At 41.3% G+C, this 24,879-nt stretch overlaps 1 protein-coding gene across 1 annotated transcript in view; it reads right to left on the bottom strand.

Annotated features, from left to right (window-relative positions):
- The window catches only part of LOC311155479 (cytosolic phospholipase A2 epsilon-like), a gene marked incomplete at both ends in the record, with an annotated part of 31,275 nt that extends 11,431 nt beyond the window's left edge, over positions 1-19,844 (bottom strand). Inside the window, 11 exons of the mRNA XM_084208704.1 lie at positions 671-708; positions 1,670-1,756; positions 1,873-2,039; positions 2,435-2,492; positions 3,332-3,374; positions 4,744-4,784; positions 5,831-5,962; positions 6,441-6,577; positions 9,667-9,739; positions 18,095-18,184; positions 19,248-19,844. Coding sequence (XP_084064830.1) covers positions 671-708; positions 1,670-1,756; positions 1,873-2,039; positions 2,435-2,492; positions 3,332-3,374; positions 4,744-4,784; positions 5,831-5,962; positions 6,441-6,577; positions 9,667-9,739; positions 18,095-18,184; positions 19,248-19,844 — 1,463 coding nt within the window. The remainder of the gene's footprint in view (positions 1-670; positions 709-1,669; positions 1,757-1,872; positions 2,040-2,434; positions 2,493-3,331; positions 3,375-4,743; positions 4,785-5,830; positions 5,963-6,440; positions 6,578-9,666; positions 9,740-18,094; positions 18,185-19,247) is intronic.
- Between the last annotated feature and the right edge of the window lie 5,035 nt (positions 19,845-24,879).

Below are 24,879 nucleotides of genomic sequence, written 5' to 3'. Positions count from 1 at the left end.
TCATTGACCACTTGCTGTTTTGAAATTAATGACAGAAAACTCTGTTTGAATTCAAAATTATTATTTTCCTTTTATTTCTTAGTCAGACATACACACAAAAATACCAGTTTGCCAGTTGTATGTGTTCCATATAGCTGTGGACAACCTGTAGTATCTCCGTGTTTACTGATGAGTATTAAAGAGCATGTCTACAGATGTCAAACCACAAGTTAACTTGTTTACCTTAGTTTCTACTCAAAATATGGTATAACTGGACTTAACAGAATACAAGGTTCATCCCCACTGAATATTGACAGCAAAGCAAAAAATAATTCTTAATTCCTGATTAAACTAAATGTTTACATCTGACTATTCTTTTTTTTTTTTTGTCATTGTCAGCTAGTTTTGTTATTTTTGTGAATTTCAGAGACTGACATTGACAAAAGAAAATATTCTGTGGTCAGAAGGAAAGGGAGAATGCTGAAATAAACACATGTTTATTTAATGCTTTATCAACGGATTAAAGCCAAATCTTCCTACAGCTAATTATATATTATGCATGTATTTTATGTTTTATTATAAACACATTCTAGTTTTCAGACTGAGAATGCTTGCTTGTGTCATTTCCATGTGGCTAAACAATATCAAATTCAATGAACCAAGTATAAAGGAATAAAACAAAATCTCTTACCAAGGTTTTGCTGTCACATTCAAGTCAAATCTTTTCTCCTGGAAAGCAAGAACGTAATTTTTAAATTTTAAATTTTCTATTTTTGCTTTCTGTCTTGGGGTCAGAACTTGATTTATAACCCAGCAAGGTCTGGCAATCACAAACTTAAATGTCTGAGATCTTGGCATATATTTCCAAAAGCATTCACTTATCATTAGTGGAACATCCCTGCCTACAGATCCTAATTCCTCCCAGGCTGAAGAAACCATTAAGCATCCTGATATAAGAGGTTTCTGAGACTCACACAATAGGTCCCATTTCCTGTACAACTCATAAGCTTTCTGCAGCATCCCGAATTACCATTTTTTGTGTGTTCTCCATTCTTTACGCTCCAGTACACAGCACATCTTTGACATCCTGGCCATAGTCTCACAGTGAAGAGACTCAAAGTCTGCATTTGCTCCTGCCCACACTTTATTCTCTCTTAAAAATCATTATTTCAATCTTCATATTAAGTTATAAAATGTGCTTTGTTCTGAGAGATATCTAAATGGCTCTTTTAAATCAATATTCTCATTGTATTATTTAAAATACATACCCTATGACTAATATTTTCAGCATATTTCAATATATTGTCCTCTTAAATATATGGTTGACTAAGGACAGGTTTATTGATGTTTTCCTATTTTGTGCCCGAGGAGCAACTTTTGGTTTGGACCCTAAGCAAAGGGGGAGTCAGTGAGTCTTTGGGTAAACAGGGGGAAAGGTTCTGAAGGAAGTATGGTGTTTTCTTACATCCTTTAAGTCTCTGTCTCTCTACTGGCACATAATGGAGATTAATGCAGGGACAACCTGTCTCTGTGGAGAAAACATCTGGAGAAACAAAGCTCCTGTTTTCTCAAAGTCTAACTGAAAATCAGAATGTTTCTGACACTCTTAGTGGCCATCTAGGACAACCTTATGAGGAATGGTTTCTATCTGAGTGACCCTTTATTACCAACACCTGGAATGGATGCTTACCTCTGCAATGGTTGTTTTCCTTCCCATGGGCAGCGAGTTCAGCATCACGACCGGGGAGCCTGTCTCTGTGCTGTACCTACAGGACCACTGGGAAAACAACATGCTTTAGGACACAACCAGGAATGGGTTTACCCTCTCTCCTTCCTCCCACTTTCTTGAGAACCACTCCAAATCCCTCCACCACTGAGGCCACTCCAACATACAGGGTGGTAGCGCCTCTTCTTTGGCAGCATGACATCCAGCGTTGGCTCCGCGTACTTGATGTAGTGGAACTCGGTGGGACACGCTGGGCTGACCGCTCCGTTGGGGCCCAGCACGATATCCTGGGTCCCCTCAAAGGAGCCCTTCACAGTCAGGGAAAGCTCTTTCTCTAAAGGGGCAAAACAAAGATTAATATGATTAAGCAGAAAAATGCGCTAGCTTGATTAAAAGTGGGGTGCGGGTGGCAGTTTTGCCCAGGGCAAAGTGCTGGCACTACAGGGAAAAGAGCAAGGTGGATACTTTTCTGATGGAAAGGGGACTCTGAATATTCCTGCTGAGATATAGAACTGGGATTTCAACTTTATTGTGCATTTAATAGGCCTTGTTAACATATATCTAGATGAGGTCATTGGAGTCTATAACAACCTAATGTGTTTACCTGACATTAACTCCACTAAATACTGTACGCACTATTTATTTCACTAACACATTATATGGAAGGGACATCTTCTCATAAGTAGGCATGCAACTGCTGGTAAATCAATGATAAAGCAATAACCTTACTTGATTTTTGCTTCGTCTTCTCTGCCACTTCAACTTCCAAGCAGCAAAGTTCACGACACTGTGAAAGACAGATTGCAGGATTTTGTGAGAAAGAGCATCACATCCCATCCCCATTATCAGGAGCTGTGGACCCCTCAGCTTGGAGTCACTTGGAGTTCTGAATTCCCTGATGTCTCTGGCCTTTTTCCCATTAGCTGCTGACTAAAGAAAAGGAAAAGCTTTGGAGGGAGTTGCAGGAATCGCATGTGTGACAATGACTTAAGATTGAGCACAGTGAGAGGAATATACAAAGGAAGAAAATCAGGACCATTCTCATGATAGTAGCATAAATACAAAGGGTTAAACTAGGAAATAAATCAAGATACGTCACTGAGATCAGGAGTCAGGAGTAGGAATGTTTTCTGAAGAAGCATTTCTTTTAGCATTTTGGGGGTTGATTTTTTTTTATGGTGCTCACTCTTCTTCAACATAATGTGCTTTTGACAAGTCAGTATTTTCATGTAGAACTTACCCACAAAGCATGGCTCATCTCCAAGGGAAGGAAAGGGTGGGGTAGATTATTAATAATCTACCTTCACAACCTTTTTATCATGGTGTTCTGATAGACAGCAGTACACTTTTTGAAGTACTAGTACCAGAGAAAAATTCTGTGTATGTGTGTGTGTGTGCGCGCATGTGGTGTGGTGAAGTATAGGAAAAATCAGAAATAGAGAAATATATGACAAATGGGATATCTCCAATGAACAGGTAAATAAAAGTCCCATTCTGAATGTATATAAATAGGAAAAAGGAAAAAAAAGAGAAAGAACTGGCCTCCTGGCTTCTTTGACCCCCACCCTCCCTTTCCCTTTACATTGAGGAATCACTTAGAGAAAATATTTTGGGAAAGACACATACCACCAGCACTCCATTGCTAGCAATCATTTCATGAGGACCAGATCTGGGAAACAAAATTAAAAACATGGATTTTTTTAAGTCAAACAAATCCCACTCATCTTTACTCAGGATGTTGCCCTTTCTTCCCACATAAAAAAACAACAGTCTGAGGGAATCCCAGAAAGCATGTAACAAGCTCCTTTCCTTGCTTGCATGGACTGAGCACTGCTCTGAGACTCATCTCTGTACCAAAGCTGAGCAATGTGTAACACAGTTATTTTTTTACAGTGCAATCTCATAATCATCTAAAATGGAATCTCCTGTTAGGCAGTCAAATTCTTCTCACTGTAACATGTGAAATAAATGTATCTCAGCTGATACACCAGCATGTCCTTGTTGGGAAGACAGTTCTATGTATTTGAAGGCACACAAATATTCTGAGTTGCAAGGGACCCATGAGGATCCACACCACGTCCAACTCCTGGCCCTGCACAGGAGAACACCAAGAATAACACCATGTGCCCAAGAGCATTGCCCAAATGCTTCCTGAACTCTGAAAGGCTTGGTGCTGTGACCACTTTCCTGGGAGCCTGTTTCAAAGTGGCACAGGGCAGCCAGTACCAATTACATGGGGAAAAAACCCAAAAGCTTTCCAGATCATGCAAGTGAATGAAGGAGATGGTGTGGAGCAACCTGACTTCTGGCCTTGGCTCTCCAATAGCATGAGAGCTGGCCGTAGCTAGTCACTTTATTTCTGCCATGCCTTACTTATCTTGGGGCAACACAGAGACAAAAAGGGTGATTCATGGGTGGCAGGCTGATCATGCTGGAGAAGGAGCCTCACATCCTTTTCAAGAGTTCCCATCTCATTGTGATTGTGTTAAGCAGAAAGAAACACAATTATTAGGATTCAAAGGGAAAACTGAAGGAATTGGAGATACACTGAAAACCTAACTAAGATGTTTCAATGTTAAAACTGTGTCAAATACATAACCTGAAACAGGCAAGGAAAAATTGATAGGCAGGAATTCTCACACACTCAGAAAGCCTTCCAAAATGTCCCCAGGTAGATAAATCATAGAATAGTTTGGGTTGGAAGGGATCTTAAAAGTCATCTAGTTCCAATCCCCTGTCATGGGCAGGGACAACTTCCACTGCACTAGGTTTCTCAAAGCTCCATCCAGCATGACCTTGAACAGTTCCAGGGATGGGGCATCCACTCAGTTCTCTGAGTAACTGGTAGGTGCATCGTTGAAGGCAGCTAAGCTACAGGACAAGCTAATCCATCAGGTGTTGGGGACTGCAGCAATAATGTAGGAGAAGGCTGGAACTTTTTAATGGAAATACTCAAAGCATGACTTCTAATACTGGTTTTTTTTTTGTTTTATCAATAATGATTTTTGCACTTTTAAAACAATCTCTTTATCACTTACGCAACCTCCAATTTGAATTCAACTTCTAGTTCCTCCTGGGCCTGAAAGCAAGAAGAAGATATCAAATGAAGCAGCTACATAATGCTTTGTCCCTAGTCCCTGACAGGCAATATTGAAGTTATTGGTTGCAATGAGTAGCCTGTGATAAATACTTCAGACTGGGTGGTCTGAATCAACAATTCAGCCAGATGATTAAATGATTCCTGACTCATCTCCTTCTGACTTCACAATACCAACAAAACAACCTACACTTAGTGTGAAGCTGCTGCAAAAAACCAATTTGCAACTTCCTTTATTTTCTGAATTCCATCCTTTTCTTCCAACTATTCCTGGCACTGTCCTGCCATGACTTACTGTACTGGCTATTATCTTGGAAATTAAACATACTTTACACCCATTACTTTACCATAATAACAAGAGAACAGTGAGTGATTCAGAATTCCTGTTATGCAACCCCAGGTAAGGCAGTGTTGATGTGTACAAGCTGATTGTGAATGACCTAGTTTGGATACCAGATTTGTCCCTGCTAGCAAGAAGTTGTATGTGAGATATTTTGCTGATCTCATCCTTAGATCTCAAAGGGAATCAAGATTATTTTTCCCATTTTATAGATGGGAAACTGAGAAACAGAGTGAATCATCATCCATTCATAGTGGGATATACACAGGGGCAAATTCATCTTTGCCTTTTGGGGTGAAAGTAGACACAAGCAAAGGGGCAGGGGTTTATGAATTATGGGAATTACTCAGGTTATAAATTACATGGTGAAAAATATATTCATATTATTCACCCTGCAACAGCTGTATGGCCTTGGTGTTGCTCAGAGATAGCTCACTATTAGATCCTTCACCTACCTACTGCACTGTTTCAGTGCTATGGTCTTTAATAATTTATAAAACATTGCAAATAGGAGTTCAGACTCTCAAATTCAGATTTTTTAACCACATTTTTGTGGTTATAATTTGAATGGCAATTAATGCACTCATTATTGGGATAAGTAATCAATGGCAGGGTCAGAAATATTTTGAGACTGTTCTGTAACTCTCCACTGGTTTCTCAGTTGCTTTAGTTACTTAGTTGCTCTCACATTTGGGCCAGGCTTGAAGCACAGGATCACTGTTTTTTCAAGTGGAAGTTTAGCAGTATCAAAGAGTGCACAGAGGAGATGGTCATCTGGAGTGGCAAAATCCTCATCATACACCGTGAGCTCCAGCACGTTCTGGAAAAAGAGGGAGAAGAATTTGTTATAGGTTCTCAGGCTGGGCATCATTAGCTCCAGGCAAAAAGTATTGCTGAGGATGAGCTTGAGAAAAAAAGTTGAGAAATTAAACATTATCCCCCTTTAGAAAAACATACTTGAACTGCATATTCATTCTTGCCTAGTCCATTTTAATTGCTGTAATGAAATACATTGGCTATACCTATACAACAGCTTGGGTAACTCCCAGATTCTATATCCATCTAGCACTGACCTGGAAGAGTCTCTTGTTTCCCTAGAACTTCAAAACTGAGCTTGCTTTCTGGCCCTCCTACGTAGCACCATTGAACAGACACAGGAACTCTTGTCATCTCTGCTGTTAAATGCTTTGAGCAGTCCTTTATCATGTGCCATCTCTTAAAAAATTCCTGGGCACGGTTCAGGAGATACATACACGAAATCTTCAGGCTGCTTCAAGCAGACAACTTTGGCTCCTTACCTTGACCTGACTCTGGATTCTGAAGTAGAAGGTTTCATTCCACACCGGGTTGTCAGAGTTCCTCACGGTTTTGGTGCGTGACCTTTCACACGTCGCAGTCGGCAGCCACAAGGACACGTAGCAATCCGCCTGGCTTACTGGGCAGGGGAGAGGCAAAACAGTTGCTAATTGGCAAAGGCAGCAGAGCTGCAGGACAGTGGAGAGGTTACTGCAGCAACTGGTACCAAAAACTAGCACAAGTCATTTAAAGATAGAAAAGCCCGATGCAACGTAACTGTCCAGGATTCCCTTCTGAGAGGGAAAAAGCACTGACCACAAGATGACCTAGAAGAGGAGGTAGCTTCTCTTCTTCCATGTATTAGTTACAGACAACACTGATATTGTGTATTTTTTAAAAAAATGCTGAGAATTTTTTCTTCTAGACAGCCACTTCAGTTTCTCAGCCAACAAGCCTTCCTGTGCTCATGTGTGCATACAGACACACACACTAATCCTGAGCTGCTGTCTGATAAGGGGGGTTGGGATCCTCCTCCACATTTTGAGAACTGCAAAAGGTCTTCATCCCTGCCTTGCCCTCAGTGATGCTCTTTGTGAGGGTTTGTGAAAGAGGCTGCAGAACTACACCTGCTGTGTGAGATGGCAGAGGCTTCCTCCAGAAGGAGCTCACTGAATTAGACATTGGAATTTAACTAACTGCTACCTGCAGCAAGAGAGGGACCAAGTCTCTCTTCCAAAAGGCACCAGGAGAAAGTTAGTGAAGGATTTTACATCCCCTTTCTCACAGGCACCTAAATTAAGGTATATCTCAAGCAGCTAAAGACAAAAATGTCATTTACTGTCTTTCTTCTTGGAGGTTATGCAAGGTACTTTGGCACCTTGAAAACCTCTGTGATGCAGTTCTCAACAATAAGATGATCAGCTGCTATGTAATGCAAAAGGTAACTAGCTTTGAGAATGGATGTTCTGTGATGTGAGGCTTCTGAGAGACAAGTGATGGCAGCAGTAAATGGAGAAGATCCTTCAGCAGCAGGTAAGGACTCTGCAGGCAGAGCAGGGAACAGGAGCTTGTACACTGACCTGTGGGGAAAAGCAAAATCTTGCCTGTCTGCAACAGGACCTTTTTCTCCTCTTCTTTTCTTTTCCAAATCTCCACCAAGATTTGCCCCATGTCACCCTACAGCTACTGACTCTCAAACTGGTTGGAGGCTGCATTTTATGCTGTTGAAAGTGTTCAAGAAGGCTTGCTGCTTTTCTGTCCAAGTGAGAGGGAAAAAAATCCACAACTGCTTGAAAAATGATGTATGAATTGTGATAGGTCAATAGACACCTCAATTATTGTTTTTCAACTTTTTAACATTACCATGCAGAAAAAACAACAACAAAGTTTAATTCTGTCAACTGTTTTTTCTAAAAAAATTTTTTTTGAGAAATCAACCTATTCCTACTGAGTAAAAAAAGTACACTCTGGAAAAGTTTGTTTGGAAAATATTGAGCAGGCCCTAGCTTTCTGCCTGTATTGCTCTATTTCACATTTCATATCTTAGTTTGGTTTTAAAAATGAGATTCTGACAGCATTTTCACTGTACTTGTCTAGAGTCATATCATCTGCTTTAATTCTATCTTGCCACCACTCTTTTTTCTTATTCACCTTATTTGCTTCTTCCTTTTTGTAGTGAGAACTTCCACGTCCTCCTCAATAATTTCATTTTCACTCTTAAGGACTGTTGACTATTCAGTCCCTCTAGACGTAAAAGTTGTTTGTGGTTTTTTTTTTTTTTTTCATCTGGGAAATTCCATGCAGACAACAATGCTTTGAAGAATTTTGAAACTGCAAAAATATGTATTTTAATATGCTTGGATAATCTAGAAGTAATACTACTGATTTTAAAATGCATTAAAGGTGATTTTTTTGTAATTACTGTATGACTTTGGCTTTATCATTTGAGATCAATGACTGATGGCTGTTTGGCTGGCAAGTACTTTATTCTGCTAATGTGATTCATCATTCCTGTATATCTTAACTGTACTTTGAGATACAAAGCATATCAAGCAATCCTTAATCAAGCAATCCTTAATTATATGAGTAGATGCAGCCGAACTAGTCAGCTGTGTATTTAATGCAAAATGTTGCCTCAGTTCTGCTTGCACAATCTGTTTCTACAAGCTCATTATTTGCCTAGTTGCCTGACACACAGAAGATCTGAGATGAGTCCCTGATGAGACCTTTTTGTGTTCTTGCTTCACCACACATGGACCAGAAGGGAGGCGCAGAGAGTGCAGCCCAGTGATGTGACCTAGGACCCAGCTGTTGTCTGCCTCAGAGCTGTGACACAGGGAAGTCCTCTGATACATCTTCCAGAAAAACATGTGACAACCACCAGGTAAGACAGGAATGGTACTGCATGGCAAATTCAGGTCTTTGTCTCTCAGAAAATCTTTCCTGACTCTTCATGTGCAAGACATGACAGAGTCAATCACTGCTGCTCACAGCAAAACAGGAGGATCAGGAGACTCATGAGGGTTCCAGAATTTCCTGTCCAAGCTCACTCTCAAATGGCATCCTTTCACAGCTAGTCACATAGCTCTATTTACTCAAACAAAACAAACTGTTAACTTGTCTATTTTGTGTGGAACACCTCTCCACAGCGCACGTGTGGATAGTCTGTGTTCTCTTATGAAACAGTGGTGCTTTCCTCTCCAACTCACTCCCTTCCCACCACTTTCCTGCCATGTGACTCACACTCTTCCTCAACTGCAAGTCTGCTGCAGAAGCCGTAGAAAGGACCAAGCACCCAGCCCTCAGTCAGTATGTTTTTTTAACTGTCCTCAGGGTAATTAATGATAGCATTAACCTGCTCATAATGATTGTAAAAAGCTTTTTCCTGTTCAATTCCTCTTTACCAGAACCAAGACTGAGGATGTTGAAAAGGTTTGCTCCTCCCAGCCACATTTCCCAAGGTGCTACATCCCATTAGCAGAATTACCCTTATTTTTGAAAACATGGAATGGAGTCTTTCATCTACCTCTGTCAGAAACTCTCCTTTCTTTGACAGAAAGCACTTATTCCCAAAAACACATTCAAGTCTTGAAACCAGCCCTGGTTTGTAACAATTGGTTTACATAAACACAGGGCTATTTCAGAAACACTAAGAAAAGGTTGTTACAAAATTATAAAAGATATAATTTGCCTGTTTCCTGAGTTACCACTAAGAATGGAGATACTTACAGGCATCCACTCGCTGGAGATTTCTCATCCGGATGATCCTCACGGTCAACAGGTAGCAAGGAGAGGATTCTATCTAGAGAGGAACAGTAAAAAGGGGGTCTGGATGAGCCCTTGATGGGAAAGAATTTCAAATGTGCAAACTAACTGGGTGCCACAAAGAACAAATACAGTTAGTAAAGCTTGGGTCAATTATCTCCCTATTTTGCAGAATGAAGCTTCTGCTGTTAAAAATGTCTTAACATTTTATATATTTCACTGTCTTTTTGCTTTGCTACTCTGAGGTTCCAGATTGCTCATCAGAACAGAAAACACTCTGAATTCCAAAAAGGAATAAATCCCTGACAATTTACACAGCCTGTGAGATGCTGGCAAAACCTTTCACTCTGAAAATGCTGAGTCCAGTCTACAACATAACCACAGTAAGTCTCTTGAACAGATTAAATGCACTGGTGGGCACAATGATGAAGTTGTCAAAATGCCATCAGTCTTAGTCAGAGTTACAGTCAATCCCCCTAGTAACCACCCATATGGTCCCATAGCATTGAAAAAAAAATGCTGTGGAGAATATCTGTTGTTGTGGACTCCCATAGGATAAACCCAAAGTACCACTTTTTAACAGGTGTTTTTCTGCTTCAGAAACATTGATTTACTTCAATTTACAATTGTACAAGAAAAAGAGTAATAGTAATGTGAGCTTTTGTAAATCACAATTATGAGATAAGCCAGTGGCTGCAAAGTGTTTCCAGAGGATTTAGGATCCAAAGATTTAGATATGGGTTGCCTTTGGAGAAAAATAAACCATACTACCTTCCTTCAAAAAAGCCTGAAGTGAAGACTGAAAGTGCTATATTTGCTTTGTTGCTTTTAAATATCTCAGCCTTAATCTTCTATAAAACAAGTCTCTCCAGGTTTTGTGGCTGCAGGGACCTCTTCCTATTTATTATTGGAAGATAAATGTGAGTTCCTTCTTCTGAGGAACATGATTTCCTGCTGGCTCATTCTATAAACCTGTCTCTGGCTCAGAGCTATCTGCAAAAGGTTATTTTAACCAAGGCAATAAATAAATCAGCATTTCCTGTGTCTGTGACACATGGTTATTTCCTCACACTCCTAGAAACATTTCCACCTGCATAAGTGGTTACAGCAGAGCCCCACAAATCATTCTTTTTGACAATTGCTATTTTTATAAACAGGTTTCCTCTCATTTAGGAGCATCCTTCTATTTCTATAGCACTTCAGAGACTTCCTATAACCCTTATAAACAACCAGACAAAATAGATGTTAAGACAGAAACTGGAAGAAACTCACTTAAACAAATTGTTTTTTCCTCAAGAGAACAGAGCAAAAGGGTCTTATTTATAGATGGAAAGATAATTATGCCTCTTTCGTCACAACAAATTACTTTTCCAATAAGTGATTAGAATCCTCCCTTCTCTAACATATCATGCTATGTTAAAATCTTTTTATGGATTTCTTAAAAACCATTGCTCCCCTCTCATATGTGTCTCAAGAAATCAATGGTTTTTTTCTTTTTTTAGTGCTTCTTCTTGAAATTAAACCAACAAAATCTATTTGCCTTCTATTTTAATTGTTCTCAAAAGAGAAAAATCCTTACAGAATCTGCAAAATTTGCAGATAACTGGTGGAAGGATATGTCCTCAGAGCTACCCCATGCAAGGACACTGGTTCAGATTTTAGAAGCAGTATAGCCCATGTTAATACAGTTCTACACCCTGTTAATTTACCCTTCTTCTCAGCTGAGTAATGAGCAAAGTAGATCACCACACTCACATTTTAGGAATGAGCTTAGGCACCTCAGCATATGCCCTAGAAGGCAGAAACTCATTGTTCCTTAGGTTCTGCATAAACATGGGGGAAATTGTAGCAGGCATTTATCTCCAAAGATTGTGTAAGGTGGTGCCAGCTCCTGGATCAGCTCCAGCAACACTTCCACTGACAAGTAGCACTGCTTGAGTGAGAACTAATGAATTCATTATTGCAAAGCAATTTGTGATTCTTAAATAGGAGAAAACTTGGGTTGGGTTTTATCTTTTAAAGAATATTAGATGGTTTCTGCCATCTGATCACCTTCTTCCTGGTTCCCATGCAATGACTTTCTAACATGTTAGCCAGATCTTCCCTATCTGGCACGGGGAAATCAATTCTCAGAGACACAGGATTCACAAAAGGATTTAGTGAAATTTTACTGACCCCCTCTCCCCAACAAAAAAAAAAAAAAAAAAAAAAAAAAAAAATCACTGGCTTAACAGAAGCTGCAGTAATCAGGAGTGGTGCTTGCACCAGGGGAGAGGCAGATGCCACCAGGCAGTCACTGGAGGAAAGGCAGGAGCCAGGCGTCAGTCGTCCTGACAGCCCCGGCACCTGCCGGTGGCGGTAGCAAAGACAGCAGGAAGGCTACAATTCACACGGGGATCAGGCCTTGCCAGTTCTTCTGCTCCCAGGAGGATTTGCTATTTTAATTAATTCCAGTAACATCTTAAACAAAAGAAATGTATTTAAATAGCAGCGGGGACAACTACAACATGATGTACCAGGGTCTAGTTATAGAGACAAAGAAAATAGCAGTCATGCATGTATAAAACAAAAGACAGAGGTTCTGTTATTCTGTTTACTTAACACCTACTATGCTATCTTTACCAAAAAAAAAAAAAAAAAAAAAGAGCTGCTGCTTTTTAATGAGGTTCTGTATACAGAGAGGTTTCCACCAGAGCACGCTGTCAACTTTTCAGGTTGTCTTCAATTTGGTGTTTCCCAGCTTGTGCTCACGTGTGTGTAACATGCAGTATGAATGCAGTACAGCACTCTGAGGTGCCAGTGCATGAGTAGGCTGTACACTGCTAGTTTCTCTGAAGTCCCAGGGAAATGAAGTTTTACTGGGATTCTCCAAACAGCAGCTCCATCTAATGTAAAACAGACCTCATAGTCTCTTCTTCCAATTTTATTGCTGTTCCCATAAAAAAGAGCAATATGGTATGATTCTTGGCACTAAGTTACTACGTTGGTATAAGTAAGGAATTCCTCTGTCATCTGAATGATGCCCACTTTCTCCCAGCTGAGGAGTAAGAATTTGAAACCAGAAATTTCTCTGTCATGAGCATTCTGGTGATGCAGGCTGTCTGCATTCCTGGAACATTTGTGCCCCTGCAGCCCTCTTTAAAGTCGTGCTTATATTCAGATGTAGGTATGTGTGGCATGTATCCACCTCAAGAAGCTCTGCTGTAAATTACTCCAGTAGTTTAGCTGTGTAATACATCCTGTCACAAGTGGCTGTGGAGCTCTAAAATGGCAGCACTCCTTAATGAGGCAAGAGTCCATGAGACCAGAGGGTGATGGTGATTCTACTTCTCTACCTCTTTTTTTTTTTAACTTGCTTTTCTGTCGGTAGCTTTCTTTCTTCAGCCTTTAGGCTTCTTCATCTAACAGACTTGGACAGCATGGACAACTGCTAGCTAAATCTTTCCAGCTTGTGATATCAATAGTATGAACATTCAGCCTTTCAGTTCTTAGAGACTACCCCAGTCACACAATTCCAATGCTCTTTTTAGACTGGTATTTATTCCAAAGCAGTTATAAACTAACAGAAGAATAATGCAGAAATCCTGAAATTCACATTCAGTTTGTGTGTGTAAAAACTGCATTGTTATCAATAAGCTGGTATCTTCCAACCAGATACTTAGCTGCTGATTTTCTACATGAAATGTGGAATGTGTTCCCCCTGGTCTCAGGTGTAGGTGGTCTTTCTCATGCTAGGTGCAAAACTGTGATGAGGAAGCAAAGAAAACCATGTGAGACAGTGTGCTGGTACTATTACCTATTCCAGTGCAACTGCACTGCATACTATTCCACAAACCATTCTGCAAAGGTCAGACAAGATTTAAAAATACCTCTAGCACAATCAATTTACTTTTACAATGGCTGAAAAAGCCATTTCTACACACCAACCTGAAAAAATGTGTGTCATCCATGGAACCCATGAAAAAACCTCCTCTCTATCCGCACGTTTTTCCTGCAATCACCCAGTAAAGTTTCCATGTCATCTACTAGCTCAGCAGCCTTTCCTGGCAAAGATCAATTCCTTGCCTTGTCTAAGGTATTCCTGCATTCCTGGCCCAGAGAAGCATTCTGCTGAGATGAAATCACTCCCAGGATGTTGCAGGGCACTCCTTTCTTCATCTCCAAGTGCTAATTTAACTAGATGGTAGGCAGAGACCAAATCATCCCAAATCATTCCCTGCTGATGGTGCATCTAGAGCTGGTGGTGTGCAAAAGTCTATCTTGAGCTGTCTGAGAGTCAGGTCTCCTTAAAGAGTGTGTGTGAGCTTTTTACAGTTGCAGTCAGGATGCTTCAGGCTGTGAACATCACTCACCAACCCCTGCCCCCGCTTGCTGCAGCCGTGGGATGCTGTGGGATGTGCTGGGATCCCCCGTGGCAGGCTGCCCAGACCTGCTGCTCTTGGCCACCTCTCTGAAGTTCTTCCTCATTCTTGACAAAATCAGGCTCCACGATGGAAAAGATGCTCTAATTGCTTACCTCCTTCACCTCCTCCAGGCTGGGGAGGGCACCCCAGCTGAGGGCTACAGGGCTGTGCATGGGCATGCAGGTGATGCTGATGATCACTGCTGCCACAGCAGTGCTTTCCACCAGCTGTGTGTTTCGTGGGTTTTATTAGTAACATTTCTTCTTCTTCTGATCAGACCACCTTTTCATCTGCAGTAGCAGAAGTCTTGGCTGGATACCAATGAATTTAAAATGCCAGCACCAAGATGGAAAAGTCCCTTTCAGGCAAATAGCCACAGTAACCCTGGTTCAGCAGGGAAAATTTTTCCACATCCACAGGAGCATGACAGGTATGTGCAAGGTCATAAGAATTGTATCCTTCAGATGATTGCTTCCTCATTCATATATCAATCATGGTACTCAGAAAACTTTGGAGGAATGAGACTATGCACATTATACTGCGCTTGAAAGACATTTCCAAAAACAAAAGCTTTAAATACTGATCAACACAAGATGGATACTCTCACTGCACAGTGATCCCATAAATGCAGAGATGTATAATTATATTTAATAAATAAAAGCATTATTTATTATGTCTGTTCCTTATTATATAAATCTGCAGAGATGTTTTATTTGATTGATAACTCAGGCTGGTTGCATAGCCCTGTTAATATTACCTTCACCTTTTAGTGTTTGCAGATGTTTAAGAATCAGACAGACTCCTTCAGATTTTGAAAACTAGGTCTGTTGGAAAACTTCAACTGTTCAACTGAATGTTCAAAATTATTTCCATATGTAAAACTGTATCCAGAGCAATAAGATAGTCCATCCATTAAAAAAAAAAAAAAAACAGTGCCTTTTTATAGTGCTCTGCTCTCCCGAAGTAGAACAAATATGACAGAAAGAAACTAGGCTGAGCATGAACCATCTGAGGGTTGAGATTCTTTAGTGTTTATGTCTAGCAGCTGTTGAACATTTCTGGATTCTCACCCTAAGGTAGACATTATCACAGGATAGGCATCACACTCTGAAAATCTCTCTTTCTGACTACTGATTCTCAAGGGCTTTTATAGGGCTGTCTCAGGTACAGATGTTTTGCACTTTTGCATATTGTCAAATATGGATTAGACAAACCATATTTCAAAGTTTTGAGCTGATGGGAAGTGGCCCCATTTGATTCTGGGAGGTTCATTTTTGAAGTGGGAGGTGTGCTGGAACGTGTCATTTCAGCAGTCTGTATTTTAGGCAACCCCACACCAACCCCACTTAGGGTGGCAGAGGAGGCATGTGGGCTCAGAGCAGCTCCTGCAGCTGAGCAGAGCTGCTGCTGGGCCATGCTGCTGCAAGCACTGTGGGGCTGGGGGTGGCTCAGGAACAGACTCCTGCCTTTCCAGGGGATGCTGAGCCTGGGGCTGGAGCAGCTCCTGACAGCGGGCTCTGGCCCCTGCGGCAGTGCAGGAGCCCATGCCAAGGAGCCTGGTCCCAGCCCTCCTGCCTGCCTCAGCTCCTGTTCACATTACTGAGCCCAGCCTGCACCAGAGGCAGATGTCACATCTTGCTCTGCAGTATGGCAGCTCCCCACCCTTCCCATCATCTCAAGAGCTGCTTCCAAACTTCCAACACCCAGCAGGAACCAGAGCTCCTGCTTTGCACAAGGGGAGAGCTTAACCTGTCCCTCTTCTGTTTAAGGGCTGCAGCTGTCCCAGCTGCACAGCCCTGAAGGAGCAAGGAGCCCATCTCTGGCAGGGAAATGAGGTATGACTTGACCTGAGATATGATGCATCGTAGCCTTATTAAAACATGGCTCAGGGTGAATTTAAAACTATGCATCCAATTGTTCCCCTCCCCTTCCCTCGCACACATTATTACATGAGACCTGCTGCAATCCTCAGATATTTTGGTACAAACACTGATGTCTGAAATACCAGAGCTGCCTCTGCCTGTTACTTTAGCATGGGCCTAAGTACCAGCCAAGGCCCAAATAATACAGATTTCTTAATGCAGATAAAAATCAGCACGTTGGTGTAAAGACACATGCAGTTGCTGGCAAATGCTGTCAGAGGTTTCTAACAGACAATCCCTCTGAGCAGGCAGAAACCCTCATATTTAAGTCTTCTGGTAGTTTCAGTGGTGAAAAATTAATATTTGAGAAAAAAAATAGGAGAGAGAAAAAGATCTATGCATCCTTTACAGGAAAGAATGACTGTTGGTGTAGCAAAATAATGATCATGCAAGTGCATAGGCTGGAGTGTGGAATTCTGACCGCAGACAAAAACAGTGCCTCTGTAACTACATGCAAAAACAACTCAGGCCATCACCGATGCACTGTCATGAATTTTGTAACTTTATAATGTAAAAAGTAATCCTTCAGTGTGAGACAGGACCAATAGAGTGGTCTAGAAGAAGGTTATGGATATATCAGATGATTCTTTTGGTCTGCTACTGTCACATCTGTCCCCGTAAATGTCTTTGATTTAAGTCTGTATCCTGAGCACACAAGGGAAAAACAAACACATCACTGTGTGGGATTAAGAAATGGAGACAAGGAGTTACTTGTCATACGTATCATTATCCTAAGTAATTATAACCCAGGAGCTCAAATCTTTTTTCTTTTTCTCATTGTGCTTTAAAGTTCCTGACCCTTGTAAGGAACAGATATTATACCAAAAATTGATCAACAATTTTTTCCGCCTGTTTTTACTATCTATAGAATTCTTCATCCTAGACATGGTCCAGAATATTAGTATCTTCCCAGGCCAGAGATACCAGACATTGTCACTTAAATATTTGCCAGATGAAATGCCACAAAGACCCTAGACTTATTATATAATATATTCTGTGAAAATACGGTATAATCTTTTAACACCACTATTTTTTTTAGTAATACTCCTAATACTGGGAAAACACAATAGCTAAATTTTGAAGAGTGCATGTGAGAAAACAAAAAATACTGTGAAAATGAATAAGAATTTCTTTAATTTGTGAGCATCCAAACTGCAGCAGAACTGCACAGCTTATCACAAAGCTCACCTGTCTGCCTGTTCACAGTATGATTTCAACTTTCAGACAAAGCTCCTTTTCAGCTTCATTTTGCCTCAGTAGAATTTGCCTGCACGGACTATAGCATAAATTTCCACAGAATTATCTGCCTCAGAAGCAAACAGTTCATGGGACAAAATTGTTATATGAATCACTCAAACTTCTCCATTGACAGATAGGAAACAATGCCCAGACTCACCACACTGTAGCAGAATGAAAACTCCCATTAAAACCAGTAATTTCTAACAAAAAAAATCTTTGACACTTATGCCCCAGAAATAGCCCTAGCACACTCAAGCATTACTCCTTTTACACAATCCCACTACAGTTTCTTTTCTGATGGAGAACAGAAGTCATGAAAGATCAGGGTTCAATAATCCAGGACTCCCTCATAAATTGCAAGGATGGAGATCATGCTGCCAAAGCCACTGCAGAGCTACAATGTCTCACTGTTACTTTTGACCCTTTCAGTTACAAAAAGTATTGTGGAACAGAAAGCTCACCAGTGGATTTCTTGTACAAGTAAGCGAGACGTTAAAATACTAAATATTAAGCCTGTTCCAAAGAAAATGTAACAGAGGAATAAAACAAGCAGTTATGGAAACTGAGCCACTTGGTCCCCTTGAATGTGTCTCTGCTCATTGCAGGAATTTGGAACAAGGTGACCTTTAAAGGTGCTTTCCAACCCAAACCACTCTATGTTCTATGAAAATTATAAGCATAAGAGGAATAAAATGATTCAAGCAATAGGAGCATTTCCTTTGTAACACTCAAGCTGCTGCCATCATTCTTTATCTACCTGAGCCTTCTCCCCTTTTGAAAAAAACAAAACCCTTAGCACTCTTTGGTTCTAAATTCTCTTGTTAATACCTTGAAATCACCTTGGTCTGACCCAGTACCATCATCTTTCCTTCTTTGCCATTCACCATCTCCCAAGGAGCCAAGGCCTGAGTTTCCATCCTGAAGAAAGGAAGAAAGAAACAATCAATGATAATGTTAAAACAACAGCAGCAGCATTATCAGGATAGATAATTAATTTCTACTTGCAACAATTTATGATGAAACCTCGATTAGAAGGGCTGTTGGTTACACCCAGCTGTGTTACCGCACTCAGATTAATGAACAAACCACCACATGTTCTGGTGCACACTGGCACCACATCCATGTCAGGGGTACCCTTTCAATGAGAAAATGAAGGCAGATAAGGTACCTAGAAGGTATCTCTATCCAGTAAAAAAGGTTTTGCTTTTTGTTTTGAATGTGATCTTTTGGCAGTCTGCTCTTACCAATATTATACCTCAGTTTAAAATACCCCAGAATGTCTTCTGTGATTTTGAATGCAGAATGGGAAACACTGCAGTTGCAAAATTTTAAATCTAATGTTTCAATCTTTTTCAGGAAAGAGAAGTTCTAAAATACTTCTAGAGTGTAGGGTGCCCCCTTTTGAAGCACTTCATAGAGCACCATTAAAGGACAATTTCTACAAAAAAAGTTGCAGATATTCTGCCTCTATGTCCAAAGCTCATCCTGAAGTGATGTGCCTTCATCCAGTCAGGGAGCCCATGGAACAATGCATAATATACTACATTTAAAACTAAATGCAAATCCTGAAAGAACACAGAGAATGCAAAGCAAAATGAAAAAATTCAGAACAAAAAAGGGAATGTGTAAGTGAAATTCAGAAGAAAAAAAGCTGACAATTCCATCCCCTGAAGAAAGTTTCTCCCCCTGTTCATTTTTTCCCCTTTCTCATCTTTTTCTGTCCCTATACTACTCTGACTTCTCTCATTTTGTCTAGAAAGATGAGATCGTTGGCCCTAGTGGAGTCAGAAGGAGTTTTTCCACTGACAGCGTTGAAGAGAAAATTTCACCTCAAACTCCTTCAGGCAGAGGAACTGCTGTATAGTCTCATCAGACAGCAAATTTGCACACTAGCTTGAATACAAACACACTCACAAAGCAGGATTTTGTTTTCTGTCAAATGCAGAGGATGTTAAGTGAAACTTTAAAGCTCTTTTCTTACCTCTAGTGCATTTGATGGTATCATGGTCTTCCCTTTCATGTAAAGGAGTTCTTCTGGCAACTCCATGGGCTGCAATTCTTGAGACATATTTGCAGAATATACTTCTGACTCCTCCATGGGCAGTAATCCTTTAGCCATGATTTCAGGATATAGTCCTGGCTCCTCCAGAGGCTGGAAGCCTTTAAATGTGTTTTCAGGATATAGTCCTGGCTCCTCCATGGTCAAGAATCCTTTAGACATGTTTTCAGGACGCAGTCCTGGCTCCTCCATGGTCAAGAATCCTTTAGACATGTTTTCAGGACACAGTCCTGGCTCCTCCACCGGCAGGAATCCTTTAGCCATGTTTTCAGGATATAATCCTGGCTCCTCCGTTGGCAGGGGCCCTTTAGACATGTTTTCAGGATCTGCTCCTGACACTTCCACGGGCAGCAATTCCAGAGAAATATTTTCAGGCTCTCCTCCTGGCACCTCCGTGGGCAGCGGTTCTAGAGACATGTTTTCAGGATTTACTCCTGGCACCTCTGTGGGCAGTGGCTCTAGAGACATGTTTCCAGTATCTACTTCTGGTACCTCCACTGGCAGCACTTCCCAAGACATGTTTGCAGGATGTGGGAGTCAATGCCTTGTTATTTTATAAAATTACCTGAGGCCCCACCCATCTCATCTCTCTAAGTAAAGGACTCCCTCCCACTGCCGAGGCAGTGGAGTACCAAGGGTAGACTGCTCCAGGGAAGGACCTTGCAGCACAAGCACCCCAGCCAAAAGGAATGTGGCACCTTCCTCTGGCTGGGAACCTCTCCCAGCCTGCGCCTGCCCCACAGGTCCTGCACTGCTGCAACCCTTTTCTGTGTGTGAAGGGTGCTGCCACCGAGGCCTGCTCCTTCAAACCCACTTCTTCCCTGCCCTGAGCAGGGACACCTCCTGCAGGGGGGAACCAGACCCTGAGAAAGGTCTGTGCATCTCAATAACTGGCGTCACTTATAACGTAACTAATAAGGGGTCACTTAAGTGACTCCCTGCGTGCTGGCACAACCCCGTGCACTTGGGAGGATGTCTGCCCACAGGCAGGGAGACCTGAGCTCAGTGCCTGCGAAGGGGCAGAGCCTGGAGATGGCCATCCCCAGATCACTGCATGGGCATGCAGCTCCCAGCTCCTCCTGGGCTGCTCCCGTTCCCTTTTCCCAGGGGAGAGAGGCCGTGGTGTGGGTGCAGGGCTGGGGCTTCGTTTTGCAGAGGTGAGCTGTAATAGAGCTGGGAGCAGCAGCACCGGGGTGTGACAGGACAGCAGGGGAGAAGGATACTTCCAGGGGGTAGCAGAGGTCTTGAAGTCAATGCCTATGGCTCTAGGCATGACCCAGGACCACTGCTGCACCCAGCAGTACCTTAAATATAGCAAAAAAGGCACAAGGAAATATGTAATGGCTGTGCAAAGCAGGTTAGAGTTATACTTTTATGCATTTTCTAGAGAAAGGCAGTTGAACTTTAAATGACAACTGTGGGAAACTCATCCCAAGATGAATGGAACATAGGATCTAGTGGTTAAGTTTTATCAGTTTTATTTTACAGAGATTTGTTCGACCAAAGAACATGAACAAAAGAGCAGCTGAACATCTCCAGGCTTACCCAATGGAAATTATCATCTTCAAGACAGAAAAACAAATGAATAACAAACTAGAAGCTCCAGTAACAGTAGGCTTTGTCATAGCATCTGCATTCCCAGCATGAAAAGTAGCTCTGCCCACACTGGAAGCACAAGAGCATCTTTTGGCCTCAGGTCACAGACACTCAGAGCTGCATCCTGGAGAACTCCTTTTGCAGCTTAATTTAGAGAACAACAGTCATTCGGGGGGGAAGGGGGGGTGTTTGTTGTTTTTGTTTGTTTGTTTTGGGGTTTTTGTTGTTCTTGTTTTGTTGTTTTGTTTTGGGTTTTTTTGGGGGTTTTCTTTTTGGTTGGTTTTGTTTTTTGGTTTTGGGGTTTTTTTCTTTAAATGTAGTCAGAAAAGAAGACCTGGTTGACCTTGGGAAACCTGCCATGGGATACTAAAAATACCAGGATACTTCTCATTAGAGCATAACAACTTTTCCAAGGCCGGTTAGTTCAGAGAACCATTAGCATTACTGAGGATAAGTGATAGAAATCCCTCTAAAGTTGGTGAACCTTAAGAAAGCTGAGATTCTCTGTCCTCAAGGAAGCCTGTGGAGATGAAAGATGGATTCTACGTACAGACTTCCATGTCTGCAGAGTGAATTCCCCATTACAGGCACACTTGGCTATCTGTAATGATCTGGACGGCCTTCAGCTAAATCAAGGTGCTTTGCTCCCATCTGAGTCACTCCACAGGGAGCAACACAAAGAAAGAAAACTGCAAGGTTCTCATTAACAACTGAACTAGTGCCATCTCATTTAAAATCTGAACGCACAAAGCTGGATGGTTTTCAACTTGGAGAATGAAAAGCAGATGCTTCAAGCAGAAATATTTTATATTTTTACATTGCATATTTCAGTAATTTAAGGATAGATGAAGGAAAATAACCCACCTGTTTCAAAGATCTAAATGTAGTTGCCCTGGCAGCAAATTGCACACTACTCCTTTAGCGTAGTGATATCACAGTCTTATCTGTTTACCACACACTGTGCCAAAACCAGCACAACCTTGTACTTCCTCCACTGCTTAGGTTTCTTACTCACCCTGCAAGGCAGTTTGCAGCAGCATCACTCACTTGGCAAAGGAACCTGTATTACATCTAACTGCAGAGACAAGCTGTGGAGAAATGGATCTACATGACAAAATTTTCACCAAGTTCAAATATAGCTTTGCAATTCCTTTTAATCACAGTCTTGGACTCGACCAAAACCACACACAGCCAGTGTCCTCCTAAATGTCTTGCAAAAATATATGCTTGTCTTGCCTCGTACAGGCCAGGCAAAATGAGCCTGAGATTATTCTAACAAGGTAGAAGCACAACCTGGTCTGGCTTTGACCACCTCAGTACTCTCAGACATACAAATACTTCTATACAAAAAACCAGCACTGGAGAGCAGAGTCAGATGGGAGTTCTGGCTCAGCTACATGCTCTTCCTGCAGGAGAGGAATAGTGTCTTAGGCCATCACTTGTGCAGTTAGTGAAGGAAGGAGATTTGGAGCAGAAGAGAAAACTCACGGGAGACAGGGGCATTACTGCTGTTTGTTATCTTACCCCTGCAAAAGGTAAAAATTAATCTTCTGGGAAATAAATTTTAAACTAAAAAGTTTAAAAGTACTAGAATGTATTCTTGTTAAGCTGATAACTAAGAAAATGTGGCACCTTGTATCCATTGTAGAGATGCATCAGCATTTGTATGCATCTAGCACATATCTAGAACAAACCACTGATACTGAGAGGTATTCCTTTCCCGGTAGGGAGCTGCCATCATGAATGACTTTGTACATCATTGCACTCGCAATTAAATACCTGTATAGGTTTCTTTCATGTTACAGTTACTGATGCACTGGATAAAGCCCAAAACTTACCATACCAGTCTTTGAGCTGCCTAATTGAAGTGTAAATTTATACTCTATTTTATCTCTCTCAGATTTTACGCATGTTACAAACGCACAGTCCCCAGTGGTTACCTGTAAAGTGAGGAAGTCCTCTGTGCCTGCAGTTCTCTCACTTTGGGACGTTTTTCTGTACTTGGAGAAAGTTTCCCAGGATTTCAGTCCTATGCGAGCAGTTCCCAAAGGTTCTGAATCACTGTTCATTCTCCACATTTCTGCAGGCTCCATGCAAGTTTACCATATCCCCATGAGCTGAAAACCAGCACAAGTGCAATATGACCAGCACAGTTCTTCCTCCCTGTGCCCAAACCCAGCCGTGGGTTACAGGCCATCGGCTCCTGCTCCAGCAGAGATCATGGGCAAGAGATTATGAGTGACTAGAAAAGGTGTTTGTTAAACATCTGGGAAGGATTTTCTGAATTATTTTCTGTATGTGGGACCAAAGCATTTAATCTTCAACAAATTCTAGGCTATCATGTAATCTGTTAAATGTCAAAACCAAGTTATAGTCTTGATTAACAAAGTAGATATTAAGTTAAGAGAAATCCAGCTCAAGGAGGAATTTGGAGCATGAGTTGCTTTAAAAACTGGCTGTCATCCAGCTGAAGAGCAGAAATTGCAAAATTGAAGAAACAACTTGCACAAGATTTAAAAGTACGTATTAATATATGTAGAAACTTGCAGCTCCTTATCTGATAGTTATCAGTCTCTAAGGATGCTCCTTTTCCTCAGCAGAAGAAAAGAAATAGGAAGGGAGAAAATTAATAAACAGATTATTAGCTGGGAGAGAGAAGGCTGCAATAAGCAGTAGTTGGCAGGAAAAGTTAGACTGCTAGGGGCCAAGGAACCATCTTTTCACAGTGTTTAAGGGCAGAAAAAAGAGAGAGCTGGAGCTAGGAAGTACTAACAGTGTGCATATCAAGTAAGCCCAGATGGTCAGAACCATGGTCAGAACCTCAGCAGTAAGATTTAGTGCCATGAAATTTTCTAGATTAGAGATTTTTAGTTGCCTTTTTTTAAAGGATCAGCCTATTAAGACTGCTCTGAAAAAAATACAAGATATAAGTACCTTTATCTCAGTTTTAAATGTTTGTGTCTACCACCTTCTAGTTCCTGATTTCCTCTTTCTTTTCCTCTTTCCATTCCCTGCCATATTTTTTTTATGATTGACTTTTTGGATTGCAATGTATGTATTTTCTTTCTTTTTCCATCTTAACACCTTAACACCTCATAGCTAAAATGTCGTTTTTCACTTTTTCTCAGTTATTATAATTTGTTTTTTCTTCTATCCTTTCTCCCTCCTCACGTTTCTTACCAGCTTAATCTTACCTAATCATTCTTAATCTTTCCCCATTGTCTCATATCTCCTCTGTACAGTAATTGTTTCTCCAGAAGCTTCAGGTTTGAATGATGGAGGTTTGGTCATATTTGGAAAAAGCATGAATACTACAAGCATTAGGGCAGCTGAGGTCAGGCTGTGACATCTGGATGAGATGTCCAGCTGCATGGAGAAAAGGAGATAAACAATAGTGGGTTGGAGGGAGTGCAAAGAAGACCTCAGGACCCAAGGAGAAAAAAACATGAGACATGAAATTACAGAGTTTTGATATCATGAGCTGGAGGTGTAGGAGGAGTGCTGGGGAAGTAAAGACTGCAGGAGTGCTGGGCTTCAGTGGGAACCTACAAGGGAGATATTTTCAGGAGGAATTCAAAGGTACAAAGCTTCAGGAGCATGAATGACACAGAACTCTCAGCCGTTTTAACTGCTGACCAGCATACCATCACCAGGGCATGAGGAAATAAGGCCCTGATGGCCTCCTCTGCAGTGTTATCACTCTAGTAAGACAGTGGGACATTGCACATACACAGCAGAGCTTTACATGTGAGCAGGTTTTGGCACAGGGTTTCTAAAATGGGAGTCCTGTTCTACCACCCACATTCTCCTATATCTGCTGTGGCAAACACATTTCCCATCCCTCACATGGTGCAATCTGTAGTCTCGTGAATGACTAGTTCACTTCACTCAGAATGTTTGCAATAACCTCTTGTTTGATCACTCCTTGCACTATAGAACAGCACAAAATGCTGCTGCC

Source organism: Fringilla coelebs (assembly GCF_963513975.1).
Source record: "Fringilla coelebs genome assembly, chromosome: 6".
Taxonomy (NCBI): domain Eukaryota; kingdom Metazoa; phylum Chordata; class Aves; order Passeriformes; family Fringillidae; genus Fringilla; species Fringilla coelebs.
The sequence above is the reverse complement of the archived record's forward strand: the minus strand, read 5'-3'. Positions and strand labels throughout refer to the sequence as shown.